Source organism: Hypanus sabinus, chromosome 8, assembly GCF_030144855.1.
Source record: "Hypanus sabinus isolate sHypSab1 chromosome 8, sHypSab1.hap1, whole genome shotgun sequence".
In the NCBI taxonomy this organism is placed as follows: domain Eukaryota; kingdom Metazoa; phylum Chordata; class Chondrichthyes; order Myliobatiformes; family Dasyatidae; genus Hypanus; species Hypanus sabinus.
The window spans coordinates 172,681,307-172,706,872 of record NC_082713.1 but is presented as its reverse complement, the minus strand read 5'-3'; the positions used below and the strand labels follow the sequence as shown (position 1 = coordinate 172,706,872).

Here is a 25,566-nt window from a genome sequence, read left to right as displayed (position 1 = left end):
CGATCAAACGGACGCCTCAGAATCATAGCAAAATACCAGCTGTGAAAGGAGGAGGGTTAGGCATGGGGCTGTCAAGTCCTTCTCCTAACAACTCAGAGCCACAGAAACATCATCAGAAGCTCCAATGTTGATTGGGGGGGGGGGGTTGTGAGGGAGAGAGAAGGGGGAAGGACGGAGGGGAAGGGAGGGAGAGGGAGGAGAGAGATGGAGGGAGAAAGGGAGGAAGAGAGTAAGAAGAGGAAGAGAGAGAGTGGGAGAGGGAGAGGAGGAATCATCATAGGAAAACATAATTATCGTAACAGTGAATGAAGTAAAAGTAACCAGAGTGGTAATGACTCACCGGGTGAGAACAGCCCGAGGACCTCGGGCTCGAGCGTGCATCTTGTCGAGGACCATGTGCTTCAACTTCTGGTAATACACAGGACCAAAGTAGATGTACGCTTCCAAAGGCTCTCTGCAAGGGAAAATAGACCAAGTGTGAGTGTGCTCATCTGCCTCTGTGAGGGAAAAGAGTGGGAAGTTCAATAACTTTCTTTAAAGGCATGCCACCAGCTGTGTGTCATTTGAAGTTTGAGGAGGTTTGGTCTATCAGCTCCATCACAGGCAACAGCTTCCCCAGCAATGAGGACATCTTCAAAAGACGGTATCCATCATTCAGGAGCACCATCACCCAGGACATGCCCTGGAAGTTATCCACTTTGGAAGCTGGAACAAGAGGGCAGAGTATTGTCTGAACGGTGTTGAGTTAGGTAAGGGAGAAATGCAAAGAGACCTAGGAGTTCACCAGTCAATGAAGGTGAATGAGCAAGTGCAACAGGCAGTGAAGAGGGCAAATGGAATGTTGGCCTTTGTTACAAGGGGAATTGAATACAAGAGCAAGGATGTTCTTTTGCATTTGTACAGGGCCCTGGTGAGACCACACCTGGAATATTGTGTACAGTTTTGGTCTCCAGGTTTAAGGAAGGACATTCTGGCAATTGAGGGAGTGCAGCGTAGATTCACTAGGTTGATTCCTGGGATGGCAGGGCTGTCTTACGCAGAGAGATTGGAGAGATTGGGCTTGTACACGCTGGAATTGAGGAGATTGAGAGGGGATCTGATTGAAACGTTTAAGATAATTAAAGGATTTGATAGGATTGAGGCAGGAAATATGTTCCAGATGTTGGGAGAGTCCAGTACCAGAGGGCATGGATTGAGAATAAGAGGTCAGTTATTTAAAACAGAGTTGAGGAAGAGCTTCTTCTCCCAGAGAGTTGTGGAGGTGTGGAATGCACTGCCTCGGAAGACGGTGGAGGCCAATTCTCTGGATGCTTTCAAGAAGGAGCTGGATAGATATCTGATGGATAGGGGAATCAAGGGATATGGGGACAAGGCAGGGACTGGGTATTGATAGTGAATGATCAGCCATGATCTCAGAATGGCGGTGCAGACTCGAGGGGCCGAATGGTCTACTTCTACACCTATTGTCTATTGTCTATTGTCTTCTCATCGCTACCATTAAGGAGGAGGTACAGGAGCCTGAAGACACACACTCAATGCTTTAGGAACAGTTTCTTTCTTTTTGCCATCAGATTTCTGAAAGGACGATGAACCCATGAACACTACCTCAGTATTTTCACTCTTTTTACACTACTTATTTACAATATTTCTGATTATAATTTATAGTATATTTTATGTATTGCACAGTACTGCTGTCACAAAACAACAAATGTCATGATACATGTCAGTGATAATAAACCTGATTCTATCTCCCTATAATTCAAGCCCTCCAGTCCTGGTCACATCCTCATGCGTCTTTTCTGCATCTTTCTATTCACATCCTTTCAACTGTGTGGTGACCAGAACTGCTCACATTATTCCAGGTGTGGTCTCACCAATGATCTATACATCCTGTCTGATGGAAGCAACCATTTAGTGTGCATTCTTCACCTGCTCAAGGAACTATGTTCTTGTACTCCTGGGTCTCTCTGTCCTGCAGCACTCCCCGGGGCCCTGCTTTCCACTGTGTAAATTCTGCCCTGTTCAACTTCGTAAAGTGCATCACTTCACACACGGCCAAGTTAAGTAAGACATAGGAGCAGAATTAGGGCATTCAGTCCATAAGTCTGTTCCGCCATTCCATCATGGCTGATCCCAGGTCCCACTCAACCTCATACCCCTGCCTTCTCCACCATTTCCTTTGACGCCTTGACTGATTGGGAAATGATGAACTTCCGCCATTACAGTCTGTGGCATAGCATTCCACAAATTTACTGCTCTCTGGCTAAAAAAATTCTTCACTTCTGTGCTAAAAGGTCACCCCTCAAATTTGAGGCTATGCCCTTTAGTTCTGATGCCCCTCCCCCACCATAGGAAACATTCTCTCCACATCCACCCTTTCTAGTCCTTTCAACATTCGGTAGGTTTCAATGAGATCCCCACACATTCTTCTAAATTCCAGTGAGTACAGGCCAAAGCTGCCAAAAGCTCCTACGTTAATCCCTTCATTCCCAGAATAATTCTTGTGAACCTCTTCTCGACTCTCTCCAATAACAACACATTCTTTCTGGGATAAGGGGCCCAAAACTGTTGACAACACTCCAAGTGTGGCCTGACTAGTGTCTTATAAAGGTTGTCTGGTACTTCTTGACTCATGTACCCAGCTGAAATAGATGCTGTTCTTCACTGTCTGTGATACCATCTATTTTAGTATCATTGGCACACTTACTAATCACGCCACCTACACTCTCAACCAAGTCATCAATACAGATAACAATCAGTGGTGGATCCAGCACCAGTTCCTCCATTATCACAATCTGACTCCTACCAACAAGCCAATTTTGTACCCACTTGGCCAGCTCTCCCCAGATCCCACATGGACTCACCCTCTGGACCAGAATACCATATGGGACCTCCTCTCTGAGGTATCCTAAATGCACCTCAGAAATATTTTTAAAAAATTATTTAGAGCTACAACACAAGACAGGCCCTTCTGGCCCACTGAGCCGAGCTGCCCACCAATCCACCCATCTAATCCTCGCCTAATCACAGGACAATTTACAACAGCCAATTAACCTACTAATTGGTATGTTTTGGACTCTGGGAGAAAACCCACGTGCACATGGATGAACGTACAAACATTCTTTTTTTTTTTTTTTTTTTTTTTTCATACAGAGGATGTCAGAATTGACATCCACACTCTGACGCCCTGAACTGTAAAGGCATTGTTTTATCCACTACGCTACCATGGAACCCCATTTGAATTCAGGGTTCTGGACCTCTAGTCTGGTAATCTAACTGACTCCCTTTTCCTATTCCTAGCCCAGTCTATTCTGGGTGATCGGGGTTCTCTGCTGTCACATCCCATTTGTGCTTCCCATTTGTTTAAGACCGTAAGACACAGAAGCAGAGTTAGGCCATTCAGCTGACGAGTTTACTCCACTGTCCCATCATGGCTGATTTATTATCCCTCTCAACTCCATTCTTCTCCCCACAACCTTTGATGCCCTGACTAATCAAGAGCCTTTCAACCTCTGCTTTAAATATAATTAATTTTCCTTCTCACTAAGGGAATTCACCCCTTTTCCTATTCCTACCCTAGTTGATTCAGGATTCACTGTCGACAATACAGTGTGCCCCCTCTGTGCCACACTTCATCCTTCCCACTAGTTAGTGCCTGACTGACAGCTGGCAGTGTGATAATACTCATGCACTCAGATCAAACACTGCACAATTCTGAACAACCCTTTCAATCACCACTTAATCATCACAGCTTGAGGGAAAGCAACACAGAAAGCAGGAGTCTATTCTGTCCATCGAGCTTGTTCAGCACTTCCACATAACTTTTGGTATCAGACTCCCCATAGCCCTTGAAGGCTTTCGTGTGTACCCCATCCATTGATTAAACCCCACATCTGTCATACCCAGTGATTCCGGAGGTGACATAATCCTTGCCCAGATAGTTGTAGCCGTAATGAATCAGATCCTCACACACATCCTTCACTTTGCTCCCTCCGAAAGCAGTACCATAATGGAACCTGCCATCAAGGACGCCGGCTTTGCCTGCCAGCAACTCAATCAACTTCCCGACCTGTGGGTGTAAGCAGACATCAGGTCAAACCAACAAACCGTGTGCATCTGTAACTGCTACCCGAGTTTTCACCTGTGTTTTCACAACCGTCCAACAACAGGCCAGTAACCTGCTAAGTACTGTACTCCTAGAGCCAGTTCTCTCTGGAGTTACTGCTTACCCTGAGACCAGGCCCATTTCTACTGCTTGAGCACAGCTACCCTATTCAGGAGTTAGCTGCTGTACTTGAGCAAACATGGAGACAAAAAGACAAAGGAGCAGAATTAGGCCATTTGGCCCATCGAGTCTGCTCCAGCATTTCATCATGGCTGATTTATTATTCCTCTCAATCCTCTTCTCCTGTCTTCTCCCTGTAACCTTTGATACCTTTACTAATTGAGAACCAATCAACTTCCACTTTAAGTATACTTAGTATCTGCAGCTGTCTGCAGCAATGAATTCCACAGATTCACCACCTCTGGCTAAAGAAATTTCTCCTCATCTCTGTTCTAAATGGATGTCCTTCTATTCAGAGGCTGTGCCCTCTGGTCTTGGGCTCCCCCGCTATAGGAAACATCCACTCTCTCAATGCCTTTCAATATTCCATAGGTCCCCCTATGAGATCCTCCCTCATTTTTCTAAACTCCTGTGCGTATAGGCCTAGGGCCATCAAACATTTCCCATACATCAATCCTTTCAATCCTGGGATCATTCTCATGAATCTCCTCTGGACTGTCTCTGACTTCTTTTCTTAGATGAGGGGTCCAAACCTCTCACAATACTCCTAAGTGAAAGTTTCCCCCAGAAATAAACAGGAGTATGGATGGAAAATTTGTGCTCACTAATGAATCCAACTTGAACTGACTCTGACTGATCTGAGATGGGAGCTTACTGGCAAGGCCAGAATATTGCACATTCCAGGTTGTCTTTGAAACCCAGCACCACATCAGGGACAGAATTACCGGGTTAACTTAACTTGCTTATCCACCTTTCAAGGCTCGGAAAACAACTTCAGCACCCATGCTGTAGGATATCCCCAGATCTCAGCTGATCTAGACCTATCTTTATAATTAGTGGATCTTCATTGGTTTGGTCACAGAGTCGTAGAGCACTACAGCATAGAACAGGCCCTTCAACTGGTCTAGTCCATGTTGTACTGTTGTGCTTAGTCCCATCAAGCCAAACCTGGACCATAGTCCTCCATACCCCTCCCATTGACAGCCTAATCTTAACTTCACATAAACGTTGCAAATGAACCCACATCCAGCTTGCTTCACACTCTCACCACCTTCTGAGTGAAGTTCCCCTTTCACCCTTAATCTATGACCTCTAGTTCTATATCACCCAATTTCCTTGCATCTACCCGATCAATATCCCTCAGAATTTTGTATACCTCTATAAAATACCCCTCTTCTCCCACACTCCTGGGAATAAAGTCTTAACTTATTCAACCTTTCCTTATAACTCAAATCCCAGCAACATGCTTGTTAGTTTATTTTTTCTGTGCTCTTTCAATGCAAACTTTTTTTTCTTAAGTAAGATTTGCCTGACGTTCTCATTGCTAGGCAGTGCTACAGAAATACTCTGTTCCCCGCCCCCTGCATTCTCCTGAGTTGGATCACTAAGATTGTGTCCGTCTGCAGTAAATCACCGCGCCAAAGAAAAGGCCAGTCCAGACTCACTGTCATTCGCGAGGGGTAACCATGAGGGTTCATGATGATATCAGGGCAGATTCCACTGTCACAGAATGGCATGTCTTCCTGAGGTACAATTAAGCCACAGACACCTACAGAGAGGGAGATGTTTTGAAAAACTGTTCTAGTAATCGTGTAATTACTTGCAAATTCAACATGCATCACAATTTTGAAAGGTCACCAATATTCATCAAAATATTTATAAACCCACAGTAGGTATTAGCATATTCTTGCTTCATAATGTAGAGTCAGTTGCTCACAGATTAATGTGCCAAAGGACTGATGACCTAGGTGGTGAGGGCCCTTAATGATGGACCATTGATGTGATTATGGCTACATGTACTGATATATACTGAAAAGCTTGTCTCACATGCTGTTCATACAGATCAGACCATTATACAGTGAACTGAGGTAGAACAAAGTAAAATAACAACAATTCAGTATAAAAGCGACTGAAAAAGTGCAGTGTAGTAATGATAAAGTGCAAGATCATAACAAGGTAGATTGTGAAGCCAAGACTCCAATTTATCGAACAACATGTTCTTCGAGCGTCTGTTAACAGCAGGGTGGGTGTCTTTGAGTCTGGTGGTATATATTCAGGTTTTTGTATCATCTACCTGATGGGGGAGGGGGAGAAGAGAGAATGTCCAAGGTGGGTGAGGTCTTTGATTACGTTGGCAGCTTTACAGAGGCAGTGAAGGGCATCCATGGAGGGAGGCTAGTTTCGGTGATGCATCCAGACAGGATGCTTCCTATGGTGCATCGATAAGAATTGGTAAGATATCCAGGTTATTTTTAAGCTGACACCAGAATCTGTCCTGGGCTCCCAGGACAAACTCTAATCTCATTGCTACCCCAGGGGAGTGGTACAGGAGCCAGAAGACACACATTCAGTGTTTTAGGAACAGCTTCTTCCCTTTACTGTACCATCAAATAACTGAATGGATAATATAGAAACTTACGAACACTACCTCACTATTTTTGCATAACTTATTTAATTATTATTTAATATTATTGTAATTTACAGTATCTTTTATGTATTGCACTGTACTGCTGTTGCAAAACAACAAGTATCATGACATAAGTCAGTGATATTAAACCTGATCCTGAATAATAAACTAATACCAGAATCTGTAGTTGGTAATCACAGCAGGTGACACCTCAAGCTCCCAATTAATAAACTAACAGTGTCAGGAAAATCAGGGTGGACCAGTCAGTGTCAGTTTGGCCATTAGTAGCAAATCCTGAGAACTAGCCTGAGAAATACAGAACAGAAGCTTCCAGAATAAAGGTTACACAACTTCGCAAAATCTGAGGAAACACAATCTTTACCAGACTGCTGTGCAGCTTGAAGCAAGGGCACAGGGGGAATCCTCAGTCAGGTTACCGGCAAGTCTTGTGCAGGGAAGAGTGTAATGGTTCAATCACAGGTCAAGCCTGCAGTGTGGCAGGAAGGCATAATGTCCCACTAACCTCCGACCATAAGACATAAGAGCAGAATTAGGCCATTCAGCCCATTGAGTCTGCTCCACCATTCAATCATGACTGATTTATTAATCCTGTCAGTCCCATCCACCTGCCTTCTCCCCGTAATCTCTGACACCCTCACTAATCAAGAACTTATCAAGCTCCACCTTAAGTATACACAATGACATATTCTCCACAACTGCCAGTGACAATGAATTCCACAGATTCACTTCCTTCTGGATAAAGAAATTTCTCCTCATCTCTGTCCTAAACGGATATACTCCTATTCTGAGGCGGTGCCCTCTGGTCCTAAACTCCCCTAGTATAGGAAGTATCCTCTCTCATACAGGAGCAGAATTAGGCCATTTGGCCCATTCCATCATGGCTGATTTATTAACCCTCTCAACCCCATTTTCCTGCCCTCTCCCTGTAATCTTTGATGCCCTGATTAATCAAGAACTTTCCAACCTCTGCTTTAAATAACCTTAACTCTAACATGCATGTAAGTCCTTATGCACAGGATTGGGGGCTGCTTAACGGATTACAGACAAGATTGAAGAGTTTGCAAACTTTGAATTTTGCTGCAACAGGTGAATAATTATCTTTTAGGAAAACCTCAGCCAGACTTGTGATATGATTTAATAATCAAAACGGTAAACGAGCAGGAGAGTGTGGAAAGTGCAGACTGCCTGGGCCACAGAGGGACAGTGTGTTGTTTGTTTTGTGTGAAAGGGAATGATAAAAGATGCATGAAATTGACACAAAAAGGCCGGAGAAGAGAAAGAACCAGGGGTACTCCGTCAGAGGCAGCTCATAGCCTTTGGTGAGCTGAATAACAATGGGTCCCACAGATCCAACACAGCTGTGGGTTTCATTAAATGAAGAGACTGGTGGACTAGAGTAAATAATTAACCAATTGTCATCCAGTGAAAGTGCTGACAGGGCTAACCATATCCAAGGCCTTTTACTAACATTTTCTTCACATTTAATTGCACATTTATATATTGCTTCTGTGGACTGTACACATGGCCTGCATTAAAACAAACCTAGTAATACTGCTAAATCAGATCACAGCTTTCTGAATCAGAATCAGGTTTAATATCACTGCCATATGTCGTGAAGTTTGTTGTTTTGTGGCAGCAGTACATAGCAATAATAAAAACTATAAATTACCAGAAGTATATTTCTATACATATAAAATTAAATTAAATAAGTAATGCAAAAAGAGAGGGAAAAATTACTGAGGTAATGTACGTGTGTTCATGCTCATTCAGAAGTCTGATAGTGGAGGAGACAAAGCTTTTCCTGAAATTTTGAGAATGGGTCTTCAGGTTCCTCCTCTCTGATGGTAACAATGAGAAGGGGGCATATAACTCAGAGAAATGTAGGTACAATTTACTCAAACCTTACCACACTCACACAAAAAGAAGCTGAGAATGGGGCTGGGGCCAGGTTTACAGTTTGAATCACAGTGTAGATTAAATTCAGAGTTCACTTTAAACCACCTTGCTTCTCGTGGATAATTTTGTTCAAGACCAGTTGTATTTTGCCACTACATGCAACAGCATTTGTTAAAGAGAGTGAATGCTAATTAATATATTAGAAAGATTAAAAATACTCCCAGGAGCTGCTATTATTAAACAATTAGTACAGTCTTGAGGTGCTGCAAATGGGAAAACGGGTTAAGGGCCCCTTTGCAATAACAGTTTGCATTCACTGCTTCACTCCTGGATTTGTTTGCGGGAGGCAATTATGGGCCATAAAATGGTAATGCAACTGTTTTGCATACTTAATTAGGAGGTCAGAAGGTTACCAGTTCAGGTCTTGTATCTGAAAACATACACTGCGGGACATTTTGCAAGGCTCTCTGCCTTTCGCATTTCGTGGCTTAAGCAGAATGAACAAATATTCAAGAGACTTCTTTTTACAAAATGACCACAATGAGTGAACTTTTCCAATAGCTTTATACTCCATTGTGCACATGTACTAATTTCAAAAGTTTAATTTTAAACTGAGGGATCTATCCAGAATAAAACAATTCAAGATAACTTATTTCAGTGTTGAATGGATAGCCAGAGACTATGTTCTGGGGCTAAAATGGCTAATACAGGGGGGCATAACTTTAAGGGAGATTGTAGGAGAGTATAGTGGGTATGTCAGAGGGGGGTTTCTTTACACAGAAGGGGGCTGTGTGCTTAGTCCCCTGCTCTACTCGCTTTATATTTATGACTGTGAGGCTAAGCCCAACTCCAATGCCATATTTAAGTTTGCTGATGACAGCACTGTCACTGGCTGAATCAAAGGTGGTGACGTATCAGTAAATAGGAGGGAGATTGAAAATCTGGCTGAGTGTAGCCACAACAACCTCTTACTCAATGTCAGCAAGACCAAGGAGTAATTATTGACCTCAGCAGGAGGAAACTGGAGGTTCATGATCCAGTGCTCATCAGGGGATCAGAGGCGGAGGGGGGCAGCAATTCCTCGATTCTGGACCCAGGATCTGTCCTGGGTCCAGCACACAAGTGCCATTATGAAGTAACAAAGGCAGTGCCACTACTTCCTTGCAAGTTTGTGAAGATTCAACATGTCATCTAAACTTTGACAAACTTCTACAGATATGTTGTGGAGAGTATATTGACTGCTAAGGAAACACCAAAGCCCTTGAATAGAAAATCCTACAAAAAGTATTAGATACAGCCCAGACAATCATGGTTAGAGCTCTTCCCACCACTGAACGCATCTACACAGAGGGCTGTTGCAGAAAAGCAGAATTCATCATTCAGCACCATTGCTATCCAGGCCATGCCTTCTTTTCTGCCATTGGGAATGAGGTACAGGAGTCTCAGGACCCAAACCACCAAGTTCAGGAACAGTTAGTACCGCTCAACCATCAGGCTCTGGAACGAGAGGGGATAACTTCACTCATTCCAACACTGAATTGATTCCATAATCTATGGATTCAATTTGAAGGACCTTTCATCTTTTTTCTCGATAGTTATTGCTTATGTATTTATTATGATTATTATTTAGTTTTTTTCTTTTGTATTTGCATGGAGTGTTATCTTTTGCAAATGGGTTGTCTGTCCATGTAATTGCTGGCAGTTTTTAATTGATAAACGAACTGTGTTTAAAAGCAGGGTGAGCTGCAGTAACCAAACTACATCCTTCTCTCACTTCAGAGGTGGACAAAACCACACTAAACTGCCTATTAATGGTATGATTCGGACATGGTGACTGGATTTGGAAAAGCACCCAGTGTAGTTACTTTGGAAACTAGAGTGGTGGCAGACCAGGTTCTAAACTGCACCTGGGTTTTACAATAACAGTGGATATTGTGCACTCAGTGGCCACTTTATTAGGTACACCAGTACACCTGCTTGTTAATGCAGCCAATAAGGTGGGAGCAACTCAATTCATAAAAGCATGTAGGTATGGTCAAGATGTTCAGTTGTCGTTCATACCAAGCATCAGAATGGTGAAGAAATATGATCTAAGTGACTTTGACTGTGCACTGATTGTTGGTGTCAGATGGGATGTTTGAGTATCTCAGAAACTCCCAATTTTCTGGGGTTTTCATGCACAACAATCTCTAGAGTTTACAGAGACTGGTGTGAAAAACAAAAAAAAAACACCCAGTAAGTGGCTATTCTGTGGGTGGGATGTGGGTTATATGACAGAGGTCAGAAGAAAATGGCTAGGCTGGTTCAAGCTGACAGGAAGGTGACAGTAACTCAGATAACCACGCATTACAACAGTAGCGTGCGGAACAGCATCTCTGAATGCACAACACGAACCCTGAAGTGGATGAGCTAGAGCAGCAGAAGACCACAAACATACACTCAGTAGCCACTTTATCAAGTACAGGAGGCACATAATAAAGTGGACACTGAGTGTATTTCATTCTCCCTTTCCAATGGGGCAGGAGAAGGCCAGTTAGCTGTGAGATACTGCTTTCTTCAACCAGATTGACCTCGTCTTAACTTCAACCACCCAGCTTTGCTCTGCACCCCTTAACACCCCATCAAAGTTGATAAATCTCAACCGACACAAAAAAATCTTGAGTAGACAGCTTGAAGATGGATTTAGAGCAGAATCTAGCCAATCATGAATGTGCAGGGAGGGAACTGAGTAGTGGGCTAAAGACGCAGCTTGTGCAGTACCAATGTTTAGAATAATTGTGTTGGAGGGATTCCTGCCTGTCTTTAATGATTGCAGGAAGTCAAGGATCCAGTTGCAGAGGGAGGTGCTGAGTTCTACAATCCAGAGTTTGCTTGGAATTATAGTATTGTAGGTGGAGCTGTATGTAATCAATAAATGATAGTCTCACATAGGTGTTTTCACTGTCAAGATACTGCAGAGATTAATGCAGCACCAGGGAGATGGTGCTTTCTCTAACTTGAAGATATTAAAAGCCTGAAGGCACATACCATCATGCTCAAGGACAGATCCACTTTTGCAGTTTAAGACTGTTGAATGGTTGCCGAGTACGATTAGGTAAACTCATGATGTCACAAACTATCATGTCATGGCTACAGCATCTATTATTAATCTATACTGTACTTTCTCTGAAACTGTTAACACTTTATTCTGGATTCTGCTGTTTCCTTTCAGTGCAATGATCTGTATGAGCAGTTTCCTGACAAGCTTGTCGCTCTACCTCTGTACATGTGACAATACAAACCAACTTAGCAAGTTATACACACAAAATGCTGGAGGAACTCAGCGGGAATGTTTTGGGGGCGAGACCCTTCTTCAGGACTGATGAAGAGTCTCAGCATTGTGTGTATATTATTTTGATTTTCAGCATGGGCAGATTTTCTCTTGTTTGCAATTTACCAAGTTACAAGATACAAAATCAGAAAGTGGACATACTGTATTCAGACCTCACAACTATTTTTACGTTTTATTATCTCATTTTTTAAATTCAGGAGATATTGAAGTAGAATTTTTTTGAGTTAATCCACAAAACATTGTGCATTATGTAAAATCAAAAGAAAAATTACAAAACCTGTTACTAAAAATTAAAAATCAAAATTTTGAGGCGGAAGAAGTATTCATCCCTTTTGTAATTACTATGCTAACTTTCCTCGGGTGCAATATATATTACCTTACCAACCCACCCAATTTGTCAATGTAGAAAACTGGAGGATCACCTGTTTTCAATGAATTCATAAGAATAATTACTCCTTTTCTCTGTAAGGTCCAATAGTATGGTAGACTTGCAACAGACCAAACCAAAATGAAGACAAAAAGCATTCAAGGCAAGTCAGGACAATTATAATAGAGAAGCACAAATCTGGGGAAGACCATCGCAAAGACACTGAACATATCTTGGAGCTCAGTGCAGCCCACTGAGAAAAAGTTGAAAAAATATGAAACCATAGTCACACTGCCTGGAACAGGCCATCCTTATAAACTTACTTGCTGGAGGAGATGGCACTTGTAAGAGAGGCTACTGTCACTCTGGGTGAGCTGCAGAAGTCAGTGGTTGCAATTGGAGATGACGCTTATGGTTCGACAATCTCAAAGGCCTTGCACAAAAAGGGTTTTTATGGAAGAGTGACCAGGAAGAAACCCTGGCCCAAAAAAAGTCATATCCTTGCCTGTAAAGACTTTGTTAAGCATCACTTGGAAGATACTGTAAGGATGTGGAAGAAGGCCTTGTGCTCGGATGAGACTAAAGTGGAACTTTTTGGCTTCAATTCTAAGCGGTGCATGTAGCAGAAATCTAATACTGCACATTAGCAAGTAACACCATCAATTAATGTATTTGAGTGGCCCAGTCAGAGTCCTGACCTTAACCCAATCGAATATCTCTGGCAAGACCTCATCATTGCTGTCCATTGCTACTCCCCAACTAACTTGGCACAGCTTGAGCAATTTTGCAAGAAGGAATAGACAAGTCTTGCTCTATCATATTGTGCAAAACTAAAAGAGACATCCAAAAAGAATACTGCTGTAATAGTTGCGAGTGGTGGTTCAACTAAATTCTGAGCAAAAGGGAGGATGAATTGCTGACATTTCAGTTTTTGAAATTTTAGTTTTCCATGCTTTACAATTTTCCCTGTGTTTTGAGCTTTACTGTGAAAAAAGGAATGTGTGATTCACAAATAAAAATTCTCAGTTAAATTGATCGAAATCCCTGGTTGTAATACTCATTTATGTGAACAAAGGGTTGGGGACTGAATGCTTTTACAAGGCACTGTATTCCAGTTTACCTTTTTGTCCGTGTCGACTGCTGAATTTGTCACCAATCTCAGGACGCCTCGTTTGCCTCAAGAGAATTTTAATTAAGAATGCATCTTCGGAGTTTGAAGAAATCATCACCTTCTCAATATATGAGTCCGTTGCTCCTTTGTAACTGTCAATGTAAGTGACAACAATATTAGAGTCTTGGAGAAATACAACATGGGTACAGGCCCTTCAGTCAACCACAGTGATCAGCCAGCTAGTCCCAATTTCCTGCGCTTGGCACTTATCCCTTGAAGCCCATCTTCTCTATGTACCTATCTATTAGCAATCTCACAGTATGCTGCATTGGTAATCTGAGCAGAACACAGTCAGAAATCTAGGTTTAGGCAGCCCTAGACCATCAGTATAACCTAGGATTAGACAGTCCAAAAGCGCTGGTAATCTCAGGAGCAGGCAGCCTGGTACTGCTGGTAACCTCAGGAATAGCTAAAACCAACTTAGGAGCAATAGGTCATTGGCCGCTCAAGGCTGCTTCACTATGTAATGAGATCCCCACTCCATCTTGCCTGCTGTAACCTTTCAACCATTTACTTGTCAAAATTTATCTAGCTAAACATTTAAAGACTTGTTTTCCACCTTCTTTTGAGGAAGAACCATGACCCTCATAAATACTTCCACCTCATCTCTCTCTAAATTGGACAACTCTTAACTTCCAAGATTCAAGGTTCAAAAACTTTGTCATTCTAACCGTACATCAGCTCTGCAGGGCAGAATGAGACAGAGTTTCCCAGGAGCAGTGCAATCATAACATAACAAACGCAACACTAAATAATAAACATAACAATAAATAGTAAAAACACAACAGCCACTTGTCAGTTAAAAACAAGTTATAAGTGTCCAGTACAAGTTAAAAGTGTCCAAAGCAGAGTCAGGTAGAGCAGCTATTTAGCAGTCTGACTACCTGTGGGAGGAAGCTGTTTAGTAGCCTTGTGGTTTTAGTTTTGATGCTCCTGTAACATTTACCTGATGGCAGAAGAACAAACAGTTCATGAACAGGGTGTGAAGGGTCTTTAATGATGTACCGTGTCTTCTGGAGGCATCGACTCTGAAAGAGGTCTTGGACAGAAGGCAGGGAGACCCCAATAACCTTCTCTGCTCCCCTAACCACCCTCTGCAAGGCTTTTTTGTCGGCAGCACTGCAGCTGGAGTACCAGGTTGTGATGCAAAAGGTCAGCACACTCTCAACCACTCCTCTGTAGAATGTAGTTAAGATGTTAGTGGGGAGTGATGCTTGTTTAAGCTTCCTCAAAAAGTGCAATCTCTGCTGGGCTCGTTTCACAATCACAGTGGTGTTCCTGGACCAGGTGAGATTGTCTGAGATCTGCATCCTAAGGAACTTGACGTTTTCCACCCTCTACACTGTGGAGCCACTGATGCTGAGGGGTGTGTGCTCAGGCTGAGACCGTCTGAAATCAACGATTGTCTCCTTGGTTTTGGTGACATTAAGCATTAAGTTGTTGTCACTGCACCAGTTCTCTAGGTGTTTAACCTCCTCCCTGTACATTGTTTCAGCATTTTTGCTGATGAGCCCCACCACTGTGGTATCATCAGCAAATTTAATGATCAGGTTCTCCTTGAATCTGGCTGCACAGTCATGTGTTAGCAGTGTAAACAGCAATGGGCTAAGCACACAGCCTCAACATCACCCCTTTTGTCAAGAAAGTACAGCAGCACCTCCACTTCCTGAGGAGATTGAAGCGAGCAAGGCTCCCCACACCCCCATTCTAACCAATTTTTTACAGGAGCACTATCAAGTATTCAGACCAGCTTGTATGGGAATTGCAAGCCATCTGACCACAAGACACTAGAGCTGCGAGAACTGCTGAGAGGATCATCGGGCTCTCTCTTTCATCCATTAGAGGATGCTGTGTATGCAGGGCCCTCTGCATTGTCAGTGATCCCTTCCATTGTCCAACTATTTCTTTGACCCTCCCACCATCAAGCAGGAGATACCACAGCATGAGCACAAGAACAGCTTCTTCCCCCAGACTGAGACTACTGAACTCCCTGCCATCACCCAGGTCTCATCACATATGAAACACCAGCAGGATTATACTGTTTATTGTTTAACTTGTGTCATAAATGCATCTTATTATTTGTTAATTTATTTGTAGTAATATTACTTTATATGTTGTGAGTTATATGTACTGTGTCGTGCACCTTGGTCCAGAGAAACATTGTTTCCTTTGGTGGTATACATGTATACTGTTGCATGACAATGAACTTGAACTTTTAAAGCAACCCCTGCCTTTAGATACACCTGCAAGGGAAATATCCTCTCTATATCTAAACTCTGTAAATTCTTCAGAATTTACGGTTATTGGTAGCAAAAAAAAGTGTGAATCTTAGCAATAAATTTGATCATCTGGCCTTACAAATCAAACCAGAGATTAAGAATTTATGTGTTATTATTGAGCTAAATTTCAAATCACATATTAACCATATTATTAAGTCTGTATTCTTTAACTTAAGGAACATTGGAAGAGTTTGATTTCTTATGTTGTAGAAAAATTGATTCATGCTTTAGCTGATTAGACCACTGTAATGCACTCTTCTCAGCACTGCACAAGATAGATACAAACTGGCTGCATGCAGCAGCAAGAATCTCAACCCAAAGAAAGAAAATTTGAGCACATTTCACTGGTTTTGCCATCATTACACTGGCTACCTGTCTCCTTTAGGAACAACTTTTAAATACTCTTCATTGTATATAAGGCTCCGAAAAATCTAGCTCCTTTGTATATTTTGGAGTATCTATCTCCTTACATTGTAATTTTAGATCTGCAAATACTGGTTGGCTTTATGTATCTAGAGGCAAGCATATAAGAACTGACGATGCACCCTTTTGCTCTTATGCACCAAAAATTTAGAATACTTTACCGAATGATATATGCCAGGTTGGTTTGGTACTTCAAAACACTTCTAAAAACCTATTTTTTAAATTTGGCCTACTTATAGGATTGCCTAATGCCTGATTATGTTGATTACATTTCCATAATTTGGTATATTCAATTGCATTTTATAATGTTTATCTTTACTTATGATTTTTAATTTTGCCTCGTAGTTTTATGACTATATTAATTTATCTTTACAATTTACGTAAAACATTTTGAGCCTGCTTTAATATTATTATTCAAATCCTAGATGCTTCAATCAAATCCCCACTCATTTTCTAAACTCCAGCAAAACAAACTCAGTTGGTTCAAATGCAACTGCTTCCAGCTGGATTCCAGAATGCTCCCAAAGGAGGTTACAGTTTCAGAATAAGGGGTGAGACAGATGAGGAGGAACTCTTCCTCCAGAGGGTTGCTCTCTGGAACTCTCTTTTGCTCAAGGTCTCAGTCTCTTGCTTCAAGAACACCAGTTTCCTCAGTCTAAACATTTTGTTGAAAGCCCTCATTTCCAGAACCATTCCAATAAATCTCCATTGCATCTTATCTAAGACCGTCACATTTCCCGAAGTACTGTCACCAGAGATGCATGTAACATTCTAGGTGTGGCTCAGAACAATTGCCCTGCATTCCTGCCTATATTGCTGAACGCTGAAATCATATAGCTTTGCTATGTCCTGCCACTTTCAAAGCTGGATGTTTGGATGAACTATCATATTTTCCTATTTTCTTCAAGTTCTTAATGCCATTCTTCCCCCCCACCCTCGCCTGCCATCACAATTTTGAATGGTCAATGAACACAAACTCTTTATTCCTTTTCTTATGCATTATTTAAGGTATTAAGTGAATGAATCTGCTTGCTCCTGGAATTAGCTCTAAACTCATAACACAGAATAGAAATAAACATCAGGACAAGATTCAAAACCAGTTACTTACCCAAGTCATCACCTGCATCCATTAACACCCCCCTCCCCCACCACTCCATACACATCACCTTGTGTCACTTTACGAACACACAATCTGTCTATGTATGTAATTACTTGCTCATCGGGTTTTAGAGGATTGCTCTTATACGTCTATTTTATATTCACCATGTTATTTTATGCTGCATTGGATCTGGAGTAACAAACAGTTTGTTCTCCTTACTCCTATGTACTGGAGAATGATAATAAACAATCTTGAATCTCAACATTACAGAATAGAGTTAAACAGAATGGAGTGAGTCCTTTGGTTCACACGTCCAAACCAACCATCAAATATTCATACACACTCACCAAACACTCATCATCAATATGTACCATGTCTTATTGACGTAGGCAATCATGGTCTTATCCATGACCATGATTGTTCTTGGCAACTTTTTCTGCAGAAGTGGTTTGCCATTGCCTTCATCTAGGCAGTGTCTTTACAAGACAGGTGACCACAGGCATTGTCAATACTCTTCAGAGACTGCCTGCCAGGCATCAGTGGTTGCATGACCAGGACTTGTGATCTGCACATACGACCATCCACCACCTGTTCCCTTGGCTTCATGTGACCTCGATGGGGAAGGGGGAACTAAGCAGGTGCTACACCTTGTCCATGGATGACTTGCAGGCTAGTGGAGGGAAAGAGCGTCTTACACCTTTGTTGGTAGAGATTTATCTCCACCCTGCCACCCAGACACTAATCTCTTTATTTTCCTCAACTCCCTCTAGATTCTATCACATACCCACACACGAGGGGAAACTTACAGCAGCTGAAAAACCACCAAGTGCACTGGGATGTGGGAAGAAAGGGGAGCACTTGGGGGAAAATCCATGAGGCCACAGGGCTGGATCACTGAGAGGTGAGGTAGCGGCTCCACACGCTGTGCTTGAGAGTGACAGATTTGCTGATTTACACCAGATGGGGGAGCAACAATCTCATGATTAATCTGAACTTTTTACACCTGGCCGCAGATGTAAATCCTATTAAAGAACATCAGATCAGAACTTCCAGAAGAGAAAATGTAAACTGCAGTCTGATTTTTAAATATGATTACAGTGCTAACTTTTGATAATGAGTTTACATGGTGTACGGCAGGTGACAAGCTCTCTCCTGAGCTTCAGCCTTCTCCAGGGGTGTACAGGTGACCCACACTGAGGGAACCCTGCACATTGGATGTTGAGGAAGTGGATCAGGACATGATGGAGAAAAGCCGATGAGTAAATTCACTTTACAGATGGTCCACAAAGTTACCCATTGAGTTTAAAGGTCTGAATCATCCCAGCTGTTTGTCAGGTTCTTGTGGCTTTTCAATCTTTTAATTTATTCAAAGGTGGTGGATATTGGCATTTGCAGTCCATCCCTGACTGTCCTTGTGAAGGTACTCAGAGAAATACTGCAGGAAACGAGCCCTTTAGGCATCTGAGTCCAAGCCATGAGACCATAATTAGACCATTCAGCCCATCATGTCTGCTCTGCTATTCTATCAAGGCTGATTTATTATCCCTCTCAACTCAATTCTCCTGCTTTCTCCCTGTAACAGCTGCCTGTACAGCTGTCTGTGGCAACAAATTCCACAGATTCATCACCTCTGACTAAAGAAATTTTTCCTCATCTTTGTTCTAAATGTACATCCCTCTTTTCTGAGTCTGTGCCCTCTGGTCTTAAACTCCCCCACTGTTAGGAAACATTGTCTCCACATCCACTCTATCTGTGCCAACCATCAACAAGCAGTACACCATTCCTACTGTAATCACATTTATCACTCTCCACACATTCTCACTAACCACTGCAGGTATGTGATGGTGGACTGTAAACATTCAGTCGCTTGCTAATAAGACTCAACTATCACATGCAAGCCAGAACAATAAGTGGAACTGGTTCCTTTTCCTAAGGGACACAACTGAACCAGAAGGGATTTTACAACAACTTGAAGGACTTCTATTAACTGAACTGAAGCTTCATCTACAGTAGGAATCATGGTGCAGACCAAGCCTCTGGCTGATATCCTTACAGGCAGATTGGCTCGAGTTGTTTGAGAGGGTTTAAATTAATTTGGCAGCGGGATAGGAACCGGAGTGACAGTGGTGAAGATGAAGTAGTTGGTTTATAAACAGGCAATGTGTAGTGAGACTCCGAGCAAGGAGAGGCTGACGACAGGGCAAAATTGCAGTCAACAGGATGGATTGCAATGTAAAAGGTGGATAAAATTAAAAAGGGTGAATGCAGGACTAAAGGTCATATATTTGAATGTGCACAGTATATGGAATAAGGTTGATGAACGTAGCACAGTTACAGATTGGTATGTATGAGTTTGTAGGCACCACTGAATAATGGCTGAAGGAAGATTATAGCTGGGAGCTTAATGCCCAAGGATATTCATTGTATCAAAAGGACAGGCAGGAAGGCAGGAATGGTGTGGCTCTGTTGGTAGAAAATGAAATTAAATCTTTAGAAAGAGGTGACATGGGATCGGAAGATGTGAATCATTGTGGGTAGAGCTAAGGAACTGCAAGGGTAAAAAGACCCTGATGGGAGTTATATACAAACTCCCCAAAACAGTAGTAAGGATGTGGTCTACAAGTTATAACAAGAGATAAAAAATGCATACCAAAAGTTACAATAGTCATGATGGATTTCAATTTGGGGGTAGATTAAGAAATTCAGGTTGGTGCAGGATTGCAATAGGAGGAATTTCTAGAATGCCTATGAGATGGCTTTTTAAAGCAGCTCATGGTTGAGCCCATGAAGGGATCAGCTATTCTGGATTGGCTGTGTGCAGTGAACCAGAATACATTAGAGAGCTTAAGGTAAAAGAACCCTTAGGGCAAGTGATCATCATATGATTGAATTCACTCTGAAATTTGAAAAGGCGAAGCTAACTCAGACGTATCAGTATTTCAATGTAGTAAAGGAAATTACAGAGGCAGCAGAGAAGAGTTAGCCAGAAAAGAACACTGGCAGCAGTGATGGCAGAGCAGCAACGGCTGGCATTTCTGGAAGCAATTCAGAAGGCACAGGATACATACATCCCAAAGAGGAACAAGTGCTCTAAAGGCAAGACGGCACAACCGTGACAAACAAGGGAAGTTGAAGTCAACATAAAAGCCAACGAGAGGGCATATAATAGAGCAAAAATTAGTGAGAAATTAGAGGATTGGGAAGCTTCTAAATACCAACAAAAGGTAATTTAAAAAGTCATTAAGTAGGCAAAGATGGATACGAAAGTAAGCTGGCCAATAATATTAAAGATGATAGATACCATAAGCTTCTTCAGACACAAAGTGTAGAAGATATGTAAGAGTGGATATCGGACTGCTGAAAAATGATGTGATAGAGGTAGTAATGGGGGAAAAAGAAATGGCTGATGAACTGAGCAAGCATCTTGCATCGAACTTCACTGTGGAAGACACTAGCAGTATGGTGAAAGCTTCAGGTGTCGGGGGTCATGAAGTGAGTGAAGTTACCATTATTAGAGAGAAGGTTCTTGGGAAACTGAAAGGTCTGAAGTTAGATAAGTCACCTGGACCAGATGGTGTACATCCCAGAGTTCTGAAAGAGGTGGCTGAACAGATTGTGGAGGCAATAGTAATGAATTTTCAAAAATCACTAGATTCTGGAATGGTTCAGGAAGACGGGAAAACTGCAAATGTCTCCACTCTTCAAGAAGGTGGGGAGAGACACTATAGGCCAGTTAGTCTGAGCTCAGTGGCTGGGGAAACATTGGAGTCAATTGTTAAGGATGTGGTTTTGGGGTACTTGAAGGCACAAGATAAAATAGGCCGTAGTCAGCACAATTTCCTCAAGGGAAAATCTTACCTGACAAACCTACTGGAATTTTTGAAGAAATGACAAGCTGGACAGACAAAGCAGAATCTGTTGATGTTGTGTACTTGGATTTTCAGAAGGCCTTTGACAAGGTGCCATACATGACGCTACTGAAAAAGCTATGAGCCCATGGTATCACAGTAAAGATTCTAGCATAAAGCAGTGGCTGATTGGCAAGAGGTTAAGAGTGGGAATAAAGGGAGACTTTCTGGTTGGCTGCCGGTGACTAGTGGTGTTCCACAGGGTCTGTGTTGGGACCGATTCTCCTTACCTTATGTGTCAATGATTTGGACGATGGAATTAATGGCCTTGTTGCAAAGTTTGCAGACAATATGAAGATAGGTGGAGGGACATGTAATTTTGAGGAAAATTGAGGCTACTAAAGGACTTAGTTAAATTAGGAGAAAGGGCAAAGAAGTGGCAGATGGAATATAGTGTTGCAAAGTGTAGGAGAAAAGAAAGAGTTGATTATTTTCTAAATGGAGAGAAAAAACAAGCATCTGAGGTGCTAAGGGATTTGCGAGTCCTTGCGCAGGATTCCCTGAAGGTTAATTTGCAGGTTGAGTCTGTGGTGAAGAAGGCAAATGTGATGTTGGCATTCATTGCAAGAGGACTAGAATATAAAAGCAAGGTTGTAATTTTAAGACTTGATAAAGCACTGGTGAGGCCTCACTTGGGGGTATTGTGAGCAGTTCTGGGCCCTTACCTTAGAGAGGATGTGTTGAAACTGGAGAGGGTATCAGAGGAGACTCATGAAAATGATTCCAGGATTGAATGGCTTGTCATACAAAAAGCATTTGATGGCTCTGGGACAGTATTCATTAGAATTCAGAAGAATGAGGGATGACCTCATTGAAACCTATCAAATAGTGAAAAGCCTTGATAGTGTGGATGTGGAGAGGATGTTTCCTCTGGTGGAAGAGTCTAAGACCAAAGGACACAGCCTCAGAATAGAGGGGTGTCCTTTTAGAAGGGAGGTAAGGAGCAATTTCCTTAGCAAGAGAGTGGTGAATCTGTGGATTTGTTCCCACAGGCAGCTGTGGAGGCTGAGTCTGTGTATATTGATGGATTCTTGAGCGGTCAGGGCATGAAGGGATACAGGGAGAAGGCAGGAGATTGTGGCTGAGAGGAAAAATAGGTCAGCATCATGATATGGTGGAGCAGACAAATGTCCTAATTCTGCTCCTATATCTTATGGTCCTGTGAGGGAAGAAAAGTGAATGTTGTCTTTATGGACTTCAGCAAGGCCTTTAAAAAGGTTCCTCTTGGCAGGCTAGTCTGGAAGGTTAGGATCTGGAAGAGATAGCAGATTGGATTCATGATTGGCTCAGTGGTAGGAAACAGAGAGGCACAAACAAGAGAAGATCTGCAGATGCTGGAAATCCAAGCAACACACACAAAATGCTGGAGGAACTCAGCAGGCCAGGCAGCATCTAAGGAAAAGAGTACAGTCGACACTTTGGGCCGAGACCCCGATGAAGAACAGTTAATACCCCTCAATCACCAGGCTCTTGAACAAAAAGGGATAACTACACTCATTTAAGGACTCCTTTATCTTGTATTTTCATGCTCATTATTTATTGCCATTTATTTATATCTGCATTTGCAGTTTGTTGTCCATTGATTCTGTTTACAGTTACTGTTCTGTAGATCTACTAAGTATCCCCACAGAAAAAGAATCTCAGGGCTCTATGTAGTGACATGTATGTACTCTGATAATGAGTCTTACTTTGAGTTTGACTTTTGACTTTGAGTTTAGATATAACTTTAGACTAATCACAGGAAAATTTACAAGACTGATTAACCTACTAACTGGTACATCTTTGGACTGTGGGAGGAAACCAAAGGACCAGGAGAAAACCCACGTGGTCATGGGGAAGGCATACAGCGACTCCTGACAGAGGACATTGGAAGTGAACGCCGACACTACAAACTGTAATGGTGTTGTGCTAACCACTATGCTACTTCACAGTTGTGGAATTGTAGATTATGAAAAATTATAGGGAATTGCGGTCAGCTGGGTATGTGGGCCAAGGACTGGCAACTGGCTTTTAGTCCAGATAAATTTGAGATATTATGCTTTGGGAGATCAAACCAGGCAAGGACTAATACAGAAAATTGTAGCGGAGTGTCACAGAACCAAATGACCTTGGAGTACAGGTGCAGAGTTGCTGAGAGCAGTGTTACAGGTAGACAGATTGGGGAACGAGGTCATGTAGATAGAGTGGGGAAGGAGGTGAGGTAGATAGCGTGGTGATGGAGGTGAGGTAGATAGAGTGGGGAAGGAGGTGAGGTAGATAGAGTGGGGAAGGAGGTGAGGTAGATAGAGTGGTGAAGGAGCTGAGGTAGATAGAGTGGGGAAGGAGGTGAGGTAGATAGAGTGGGGAAGGAGGTGAGGTAGATAGAGTGGGGAAGGAGGTGCTTGACTCACTGGCCTTCATCAGTCAGAGCACTGAGTACAGGAGTTGGGAAGTTATGTTGCAGTTGTCAAGGCGTTAGTGAGACTGCATGTGAAGTACTGTGTATAGTTTTGGTTGCTCTGCTACAGAAAAGATTATTGAACTAGAAAGAGTGCAGAAATGATATACCAGGTTGCTGCCAAGACTTGGGCCCTGAGTCACGAGGAGAGGTTGTGTCGACTAGGACTTCAGTCCGTGGAATGAAGGTGATTCAGAGGGAAAGCCTGACAGAGGCATACACAGGGTGAAAACACACAGACTTTTTCCCAGGAGGGTGTACTACAAAGAAAGTGGTATGGGTATAAGGGTTACACCAGGCAGCTTCTTCACATGAAGGATGGTGCGTATTTGGAATGAGCTGTCAGAAAGAGTGGTTGAGGCAGGCACATTAGCAGTGTTTAAAAGCTATCTTGGTAAGTCCATGGAAAGGAGAGGTTTACAGGCTTCTGGGCAAAACGTGGGCAGATGGGAATAGCTCACTGGGCAACAGACAGCATGGATAAGTTGGGCTGAAGGGCTTTTTCTCTACTGTATAACCCTCTGTGTGATGATATCAGACTGGTGATGTGCCTGGATATAAAAACTCAACCCAAATTTAGCCCAAAGACATTTAATTATTACCATACCTGACCTACTCCCACATTGAGGGTGGAAGGCCAAAGAATCGCACCCCAAGTTACAATACACATCCCCTTTGACCCAGTACTGCTCTCGATATGACGGACACATCTGTAAGCCATCAGGACTAGTCTGGCTTCTGTTGTCGGGTTGGCCATAGACATTGTGTCCTAAATGTCCATGTGTGGATGCAAGAGCCAAGGTGGTATGATATGGAGAACAAAATACTACCTGTGCAGCAGGCTCCCCTTCTCCACACAGCTAATGAATCCAGCTCCTGACCTTCATGTGTGGTTTAGCTACTAAGCACGACAGAACCGACACGTGCACATGGGGACGAGGACGCTGAAGTTAAACTTTGAACTCTGACACCCAAGCATTACCAGCATTGCATTAATTGCGCCGGTGGTAATTTAATACCAAGCACACTAAATCATATTCATGGTTTTTGTGTTGTTCTTTCGGAACGTATTCCCAGAATTCAGTGCTTTAACATACGTGATTGGGACGTCACGGAACTGTGGCTGCTGGGACTGTGCTGTTCCCTCTAGTGGCGTCTGTGTAACTGTCGGCATCGACTTGTTCACCAACACTTGTCTGTTTTCCACTTTTTCACCTAGACAACCAGAATGATGAGACGAGACCTGTGACATACTTGGACAATTTCCAATCTGCAGTAACATATTTCAGAGGATAGATTGCCTATTTCATTGTAATACAGTCAGAGCCACTACAAGATTGATTTATTTAGAGATAGAGCGAGGAATAGGTCTTTCCAGCCCTTAAAGCTGCACCAGCCAGCAGCGCCCGACAACCCTAAATTAACCCTAACCTAATCACGGGGACCAGTCACAATAATCAAATACCCTCCCTGGAAAGCCTTTGGACTGTAGGAGGAAATTGGAGCAATTCCACGGGGAGGATGTACAGAGAACACTGGGATTGAACTCTGAACTCCGACTCTTCCGAACTTTAATAGCACCGTGCTAACTGCTAACTATCGTGGATAATATAGTCTAGTCAATATTCACATAGGAATGACTAATTTTCTCGTATAATGAAACGTCAGCAATGTTCATTCAGCTAAACATTTCCCCTCTAATATCCACAACTGATCTTTCGAGCTCAGAGTTATGCAATACTCAACCTACAGATGCTGGCAATTCAAAATGACTCAAAATCACTTCGAGTATGATCTAATATTGGAGGGAAATCCATCTGGAAGTAAGGAGGAAACACCAGGAAATATGCAGATGCTGGAAATTCAAGTGAGTGACCACAAGCTATCAATTACCAAGACGAGAAAGTCTGTTGATAATAACACACACAAAATGCTAGTGGGA

General features: G+C 42.5%; 1 protein-coding gene across 4 annotated transcripts in view; it reads right to left on the bottom strand.

Annotated features, from left to right (window-relative positions):
- Positions 1-25,566, bottom strand: part of polr3b (polymerase (RNA) III (DNA directed) polypeptide B) — a 152,465-nt gene that overhangs the window by 12,154 nt on the left and 114,745 nt on the right. For all 4 annotated transcript variants that reach the window (XM_059978574.1, XM_059978575.1, XM_059978577.1 and 1 more), the window contains 5 exons: positions 24,722-24,839; positions 13,428-13,570; positions 5,731-5,834; positions 3,903-4,069; positions 341-454 (listed from right to left, as the gene is read on the bottom strand). In XM_059978574.1, coding sequence (XP_059834557.1) covers positions 341-454; positions 3,903-4,069; positions 5,731-5,834; positions 13,428-13,570; positions 24,722-24,839 — 646 coding nt within the window. The remainder of the gene's footprint in view (positions 1-340; positions 455-3,902; positions 4,070-5,730; positions 5,835-13,427; positions 13,571-24,721; positions 24,840-25,566) is intronic.